This window comes from Coregonus lavaretus (assembly GCF_964263955.1).
Source record: "Coregonus lavaretus genome assembly, chromosome: 6".
Lineage (NCBI taxonomy): Eukaryota > Metazoa > Chordata > Actinopteri > Salmoniformes > Salmonidae > Coregonus > Coregonus lavaretus.
This window is the reverse complement of record NC_139993.1, coordinates 30,609,934-30,619,209: the sequence shown is the minus strand read 5'-3', so window position 1 is coordinate 30,619,209 and position 9,276 is coordinate 30,609,934. Positions and strand designations below refer to the sequence as shown.

At 41.7% G+C, this 9,276-nt stretch overlaps 1 protein-coding gene across 1 annotated transcript; it reads left to right on the top strand.

Moving 5' to 3' along the window:
• The first annotated feature begins 671 nt into the window (after positions 1 to 671).
• LOC311131173 (pyroglutamyl-peptidase 1-like) lies at positions 672 to 7,460 on the top strand. Its single transcript, XM_084164018.1, has 5 exons — positions 672 to 831; positions 4,062 to 4,114; positions 5,406 to 5,519; positions 5,636 to 5,868; positions 6,039 to 7,460. The coding sequence occupies exons 1-5, from the start codon at positions 798 to 800 to the stop codon at positions 6,229 to 6,231; spliced, it is 627 nt and encodes a 208-aa protein (XP_084020144.1). The 5' UTR covers positions 672 to 797; the 3' UTR covers positions 6,232 to 7,460.
• The last annotated feature ends 1,816 nt before the right edge of the window (positions 7,461 to 9,276 follow it).

Below are 9,276 nucleotides of genomic sequence, written 5' to 3'. Positions count from 1 at the left end.
ACCTGTCTAATGATCATGCTGTTTAATCAGCTTCTTGATATGCCTCACCTGTCAGTTGGGATGGATTATCTTGGCCAATGAGAAATACTCGCTAGCAGGGATGTAAACTAATTTGTGCACAACATTTGAGAGAAATAAGCTTTTTGTGAGTATGGAACATTTCTGGGATCTTTTATTTCAGCTCATGAAACATGGTACCAACACTTTACATGTTGCGTTTATATTGTGTGTTCAGTGTAGTTAACTAACTAGGTCAAATTTGACTTGAAATGCAAACCATGTGTTTAGATACTGTAAGAATAAACATACATTTCAATGTTGTAACTAGATTACTATTATATTTTTAGTTAGCTATTAGCTAGCATGAACACAATGAATTAACCATTTAGTTACGTTACAGTAGCTAACTATCCAATCTACATGGTAAACAAAACAACCACGCGTTTGTGCACGAGCTATTCCACGGTCCCACACAAGTAACTCATAACAGTCCTCATATGACTGTAACTCGATAAAATATATACTTACCATTATAACAAATTATATTACAAACTATCCGGTCAACTGAATGTAATTTATTTTTGTTTGCTAATGCTAAATCCGTTTAACGGAAGTTGTCGCCAAAATGTGTATCTACCATACGTCATTACGTCAGACTCGCCAATAAAAAATACGCAAAAAGCACTATTCAACTGTGAAAGGACAGCAAAATCCCAGACAGCAAAATCCCAGACAGCTGCATTCCTGGTAAAATTTAGAATAACAAACGAAAACATTCACTACAGCCAAGAAAAAATATGGACAATAGTAAGCAAACTGTTGTTGTTACAGGTTAGTGGGGTTTCCTCTACTTGCTCGACTGTACGTAGTTTCAAGCACGACAAAGCCAACTAGGGCGTGCATGTGAAGATTTTTACTGTGTGTTGAAAAGTTGTGTGAAGGACATGCAGCAGAGTTGTCCAAATAGTTGCAGATTGTTATTTGTATAATGGCATACATGCCTTCAAATTGTTTGTGAAATTGGCAATAATGTGTTTATTGTAATCCAAAACAAAATAATATGCCTATAGATAACTGAATATGAACATATGGACATCATTGCATAATGTTAGGAATGTGTCATGGTATGACCTACTTGACCTGTATGTAGCAGAAGAATATGGAAGTTGTAATATTTCAGACATCCAGACATGCAGTAGTTAGGCTATTTCACCTATTTTGTGGACCGAGTCCTCTTTGCATTCACATTGCTATGTTTAGAAAGGAACCAAGATCGTTTTCCAACATGCACTCTGGGTTTTTACAAAGTGCAGGACAAGCCATTCATTCGGAATTGTGTTATCGGGCAACTAGATATATAGTACCAGTCAAAAGTTTGGACACACCTACTCATTCCAGGGTTTTTCTTAATTTTTACTATTATGTACATTATATAATAATAGTGAAGACATCAAAACTATGAAATAACACATATGGAATCATGTAGTAACCAAAAAAGTGTTAAATAAATCAAAATATATTTTAGATTTTAGATTCTTCAAAGTAGCCACCCTTTGCCTTGACAGCTTTGCACACTCTTGGCATTCACTTTACCAGCTTCATGAGGAATGCTTTTCCAACAGTCTTGAAGGAGTTCCCACATGCTGAGCACTTCTTGGCTGCTTTTCCTTCACTCTGCGGTCCAACTCTTCCCAAACCATCTCAATTGGGTTGAGTTTGGGTGATTGTGGAGGCCAGTTCATCTGATGCAGCACTCCATCACTTCTCAAAAAGCCCTTACACAGCCTGGAGGTGTGTTTTGGGTCATTGTCCTGTTGAAAAACAAATGATAGTCCAACTAACCGCAAACCAGATGGGATGGCGTATCGCTGCAGAATGCTGTGGTAGGCATGCTGGTTGTGTGCCTTGAATTCTAAATAAATCACAGACAGTGTCTCCAGCAAAGTACCATCACACATCCTCCTCCATGCTTCACGGTGGGAACCACACATGCGGAGATCATCCGTTCATCTACTCAGCGTCTCACAAAGACACAGCGGTTGGAACCAAAAATCTCCAAGATCTCCAGACCAGAAGACAGATTTCCACCGGTCAATGTCAATTGCTCGTGTTTCTTGGCCCAAGCAAGTCTCTTCTTATTGGTGTCCTTTAGTAGTGGTTTCTTTGCAGCAATTCGACCATGAAGGCCTGATTCACGCAGTCTCCTCAGTTGATGTTGAGATGTGTTTGTTACTTGAACTCTGTGAAGCATTTATTTGGGCTGCAATCTGAGATGCAGTTAACGCTAATGAACTTATATTCTGCAGCAGAGGTAACTCTGGGTCTTCCTTTCCTGTGGCGGTCCTCATGAGAGCCAGTTTCATCATAGCGCTTGATGGTTTTTGCGACTGCACTTGTTCTCAATTTTCCGTATTGACTGACCTTCATGTCTTAAAGTAATGATGGATTGTCGTTTCTCTTTGCTTATTTGAGCTGTTCTTGCCATAATATAGACTTGGTCTTTTACCAAATAGGGCTATCTTCTGTATACCACCAGTACCTTGTCACAACACAACTGATTGGCTCAAACGCATTAAGAAGGAAAGAAATTCCACAAATTAACTTTAAACAAGGCACACCTGTTAATTGAAATGTATTCCAGGTGAGTACCTCATGAAGCTGGTTGAGAGAATGCCAAGAGTGTGCAAAGCTGTCATCAAGGCAAAGGGTGGCTACTTTGAAGAATCTCAAATATAAAATATATTTTGATTTAACACTTTTTTGGTTACTACATGATTTCATATGTGTTATTTCATAGTTTCGATGTCTTCACTATTACTCTACAATGTAGAAAATAGTAAAAATAAAGAAAAACCATGGAATGAGAAGGTGTGTCAACTTTTGACTGGTACTGTACATACTTACATTTTGGAAGCTAATAGATTGCATTTAATTAAAATATGAGACATAATAATTGTAATCAGAAGATACTATTAACTACATTTTATTGCTAACAGAATAAATGGCAGAAGAGCAACTGCAGATTAAATAATACTGTAATAGAAAATTGTACACCCAATTATAGGCTACTGCCCCTTTAAGAGCTAGAATTGATTTTGTACCCTATGTTGTGATTCTCACCAAATTATGTTGTCTTCTCACACTATTCAAACCCCACAATCGAATAAACATTTTATGAAGCTCTCCGCCTATAGATCACATATTGCAAACAAATAATCTTGAACTAAAAACTCCACACACATTTTTGGAATTTCTGTGCGTCAGTATCCAAAACAGTTTTTTCCAATGTGAGGGATTATGGCAGGGGAATCGGTGGTGCGGGAATAATGACAAGCGAACCTGGGGAGGTTTGTGTTCACATTTCCCTAAAAAAGGGAACCGGACCACTGAATTCAAGCGAACCGAACTCCGGCCACGTCTCGGTTCGGTTAGTTTTGGGGGCTCTTTTGAGGGGTCTGAGTTTCTTTGGGGTGTTCACAGTGCACAAAAAATGTTGCGAACCGCGCTGAATTCACAAAAATTGTCCGAAAGGGACTAAGTGTGAAAACACCCGAATTCTCGTCTCCCAGACACAAAGGCCAGTTGAAGACGGGATAGCCTGATAAAAGATGTTTAGATTGCTGGGAACAGAGGGCCTCACAAAAGAGCTGGCCAGCAGCTGCCGACCCCACGCTCTCTCCTTTTCACCTTCCTGCCAGACAGACAGATCCCTGTGTCCCCAAGGGAACACACCAGACCATTAATTTCACAGGGATTCAGAGTGAAATCTCAACATTACTGCAGCCACACTCACACATTTATAAACACATCATATAAAGTGAGCTTTTTATGGGATTTTGCATATTTCTTTAGTGGCCCTTCTAGCATAGGTTCTTAGGACAGTTATTTCCCTTCAAGCAAATGTATTACCAAGCAAACCTATAAGTAAGCATCAATCTCAAGTTAATTGAACTTTGAGATGCCAACCTGAAATTGCTCACATTACACCCAAAAATCTGCTATTTGAGTTAAACCCTTTATTTTATTATTATTTTTAAAATAAATGCTGCCATATTTTGCAGGGTTTGAGCCATTTGGAGAGCACTCTATTAATGCCAGTTGGGTAGCAGTCCAGGTATGTATCTTTTGCATATTTCACTTAGGCTATATTGAACTAATTAATTGTCTTCCTCTTCTTTATAACATTTACGTTTACATTTACGTCATTTAGCAGACGCTCTTATCCAGAGCGACTTACAAATTGGTGCATTCACCTTCTAGCCAATGGGATAACCACTTTACAATGTGTTTTTTTGTTGTTGGGGGGGTGGGGTGGGGTAAGGGGGGGGGTAGAAGGATTACTTTATCCTATCCCAGGTATTCCTTAAAGAGGTGGGGTTTCAAATGTCTCCGGAAGGTGGTGAGTGACTCCGCTGTCCTGGCGTCGTGAGGGAGCTTGTTCCACCATTGGGGTGCCAGAGCAGCGAACAGTTTTGACTGGGCTGAGCGGGAACTGTGCTTCCGCAGAGGTAGGGGAGCCAGCAGGCCAGAGGTGGATGAACGCAATGCCCTCGTTTGGGTGTAGGGACTGAAGGTACGGAGGTGCCGTTCCCCTCACAGCTCCGTAGGCAAGCACCATGGTCTTGTAGCAGATGCGAGCTTCAACTGGAAGCCAGTGGAGTGTGCGGAGGAGCGGGGTGACGTGAGAGAACTTGGGAATGTTGAACACCAGACGGGCTGCGGCATTCTGGATGAGTTGTAGGGGTTTAATGTCACAGGCAGGGAGTTTATTTCCCTGACAATAACAAAACTGCCTACCTTGTTCATGCCGAACCTGTTTGGTAGAGCACATTAGTTGTCAAGGGATGACAACTACATCTCATTCAGCAAATATTTTTTTTACACATTCTATAATGTGAGAGAAGCATTATAGGGCCAACGTGGTGGTGTGGGGCTGTATTGGGAAATTTGATGGGGACAATGGTTGTCAGGGTGTCTAGACAGACTTGATAAGGATATTCAAATCAAACAAAGGGCTGCTTTGTGGCAGGGTCAGGGCTGTGGTCAAACACGTCTCTTTTAAATATTAATGGGTACTGGCCTGGTAGGCCAGTTGTCCTGTAGCGGATTATAGAGCCAGCTGTGAACATCACACTTTAGAAATGTCCTCTCCTCCATACATTTTCCATCTTTTCCTATTTGTGCTTGCCCAATTTGTATTTTTAGGATATCATCCAATCATAATTATGTTGTGCACATTTTTTAATGGACTGAATAGACAAAGTAAAGATGACCGCAAGGAAATGTCTAACATATTACTAAATGTCTATTTATTCTAAAAGCAATGAGTTTTGAAATAATGTGAAGCCATTTCTATGATATTTTATGAATATTAATCACCTGTCTACTCTTCTCTTTGTTTTAAGGAACTGAAGAAGCTGGGCCTGGGAAAGGACATAGACCTGCATGTGTATGAGGTGCCTGTCGACTACCAGGCGGTCCAGAGTTTGGTTCCATCACTATGGAAGCAGTATCCCCAGGTAAGAAAGCAATGAATGGGCTCTCCTATCTCATCTCCTGCTGGCCATTTATGCACCTTGATATGCACCATATTTAAATGTGTTTGTTTTGTGTCCTTCTCTGCATGGGGAATCAGTTAGTGGTTCATGTTGGAGTCTCGGGTATGGCCACCACCGTTACCTTAGAGAAATGTGGCCGTAACCATGGCTACAAGGGTCTGGACAACAGCCACTTCTGTCCCCATTCTCAGTGTTGCATTGAGGGGGGTCCTGACTGCATTGACTCTGTTATTGACATGGAATCGGTCTGCAAAAGAGTGACCGCCTCTGGCCTAGGAGTAGCAGTGTCTGTCTCAAAAGATGCTGGCAGGTAAGCATCCTCCTCCTGTGTGCATTTGTGTTTGCAACATTGATTTTACTAGCAATGTGCATGCATACACCTGTAGTTCAAAGAAAGTTGTAGGCCTATTTCCCCCCCAAATCTTACTGTAGAACCACCACTTACAGCCATTATATTCATTTCTGTGTCTTTCCTGACAGATACCTCTGTGACTTCACCTACTACACCTCTCTGTACCTGAGCCATGGGCGCTCAGCATTCGTCCACGTGCCTCCCATAGGAAAGCCTTATAGTGGAGTGGACTTGGGTAGGGCCCTCCAAGCCATCATACAAGAGATGTTGGACATGCTGGACCAAACCAAAGAGAAGATCCACTGCCAGCATGTGCACTGATTTACCTGTGAAAGCCAACTGCCTTTAACCCCTTACACACAAGATATTATGCACTTAACCACATAGCCAAACAACGTTTTTGATCCTCTTCTGGTGCAAATTCAAAAATGGCAACCATACAGACACTTCCAGTTGACTTATTTCACAGCTATTTCTTCACATTCTTTGTTGCTGTTTCATCAAGCTGTTGACATGGCCCATGGTTATGGATAGAGGTGAGGTGAGTAAAGCTGGTTCAGTGTTTCGGTGTTACTTGAGCTTTCTCGACATTATGTCTACATAGAAGAGATTGTCCTGAGCAAGAGGAATTTAACTGGAAAAACTGGAATTGACAGACGTGAGCCACATGCTTGTGCTAGGAGCACTACTCTTTTTGAATCTGATGTTGAAAAGCTTTCATGGTTTTGAGTCATTATCCATACTTACACTGTTATCTCAGAAACAGGGTTAGTGTATGGAATAGCCCTTTTTCTGCATCAACTCACTGTACAAGTTCCACATTATTTATTGGTGTCTATCTTTTTTCCTTTTAGTTATTTTAAGGGGAATTTCTGCCTTTGGTTGTTATTCATCATCTTTGAAGTGTTTTTTTTGTCACCAGCTTTTTCATTAAAGTCTTAGGCGTCCACTTGTTGGTGCTACTTAAGTCATGCTAGTACTTCCTGGATTTGATGTATATGAAATGCCCAGCCTTTTCCTCTCCAATGTGCGTTCACTCGCCAACAAAACCCACGAGCTACAACTTCTGATGTGGACAAAAAAGGACTTCTCTCTCTCACCTCTGCTTTCTGTTTTACGGAATCATGGTTAAATGCCTCTATTTCTGATGCCGCTGTGGATCTAGCCAGTTTCCAGCTCTACGGGGCTGATCGTGTCCCGGAGCAGTGCAATAAATCCAAAGCAGGTGGTGTGTGTTTCTACGTCACCTAAGGCTGGTGTAATGATGTCACTATTCTGTCTAAGTCATGCTCTCCAGATCTGGAATTTATTTTCATCCACTGCAAACCTTTTCATTCACCCTGTGAATTTTCCTGAGTCATTCTGGCCGGAGTCTGCATCGCTCCGAGCGCCTGTGCGCACACAGAGCAACATCTAATGGCTGATCAGATAACAGAGGTGGATAGAAAATACCCAGATTCTACTTTGACCATCATGGGGAGACTTTAACCACACCAGCCTACAACAGGAACTTCCCATATACAAACAATTGGTGAAATGTTCTACAAGTCAAAAAAAAATTCTCAACCATGTTGACAGCACTATTAAAGGGGCATACCACGCTGTCACTCACGCTCCCCTGGGGAATTCAGACCATGTGATGCTACACATTCCCGCATACAGACAGAAACTAAAAACCGCCAAGCATGTCAAACATGCGGGAAAATAGACTGATGAGGCCATTGGGGAGTTAAAGGACTGCCTAAACACCATGGATTGGAACATATTCAAGTTCAATAATGCCAACATACACGACTACACAGACAGGGTCACATCCTACATCAGTGTATGTGAGGAGAACTGCATACCATCAAATACTTTTCTATCACACAGCAATGACAAACCATGGTTCATTGGTGAGCTTAGGGCTCGCCGCTCTACCAAAGAGGAAGACAACAGGAGCAAGACCAGGGTCCTCTATAGAGAGGCCAAGAAAAAGCTACTCTCGGGAATTAAGGCAGCCGACTGCTCGTCTGTCTGGAAAGGACTGAAACAAATTACCAACTACAAACCTAAAGCTCCCCCGACAGAAGAAGACTCCTCACTGCTGAATAAACTAAACCAGTTCTACTGCAGATTTGACACACAGGCCCCTCCCTTCCCCATTCCTCTCCAGGCTCCTCTCTCATCTACCCTTTTGCCATTCCCAGGAACACCCCATCCCTCCCCCAGCCTGTCCCAGGCTGACCTTCCCCCACCCCTGGTCATCACAGAGCAGGAGGTCAATAGACTCTTTAGGAAACAGAACAGCAGGAATGCTGCCGACCCGGACAAGGTCTCTCCAGCCACACGTAATACTTAAGAGTCTATTGACACACCTGTGCGTTAATCTAAGTAACATAATACAAAGATCCTCATCAAAATACGTCCGTTTTTTACATTGGTTGCATCTAAATCCACCGCATCCGCCTATGGCGGCCTTCCGCATCTGCAGTGGAAGGTGACAGAGCTAGAGCTGTCAGACCATGAGACATCCCGAAAAATCAGTCTTCTCACGGAAACGTCTGTAGCGTCCGAATGGTTTGGCCTACAAAACTATTATGACCACTCTATGGAAAGGGGACTCTCACAAACACGATGGTGTTCTCCCGTGTCACAGGACTCGTCTGAAGATAACCCATACAATTAATGGAAGTATGGGGATCGTTTTGTGCCAACAAAAATAAGGGGTTAAATATGTGTCCAAAACACATTTCCTGAGCTAATATCTCCAAGATATAGGCCAGACACTTGTATTCCTTATGATTTATTTTCGGACTGTCTTTTTTGTCATTTAGGAATGTGTTTATTCAATGAGTTTCTATGAGCTATAGTAGTAAAGGCCAAATTCAATATTTTATCAAATAATTGTTTATAAAAAATGTTTTATAGGTGTGATCAAATTAAAAATCAAGTAGCTAAATGATCCATGGTATGACCATCTTAAAACAATTCCATATGTCAGCTTAGTAACGGCTTAGATATTTAGAGGTTTTAAGCACTGCGCTGACCAGCTCTCCCCTGTTTTCACGGACATACAGTGGCTTGCGAAAGTATTCACCCTCCTTGGCATTTTTCCTATTTTGTTGCCTTACAACCTGGAATTAAAATGGATTTTTGGGGGGTTTGTATCATTTGATTTACACAACATGCCTACCACTTTGAAGATGCAAAATATTTTTTCTTGTGAAACAAACAAGAAATAAGACAAAAAAAACAGAACAGTTGAGCGTAACTATTCACCCCCCCCCCCCCCCCCCCAAAGTCAATACTTTGTAGAGCCACCTTTTGCAGCAATTACAGCTGCAAGTCTCTTGGGGTATGTCTCTATAAGCTTGGCACATCTAG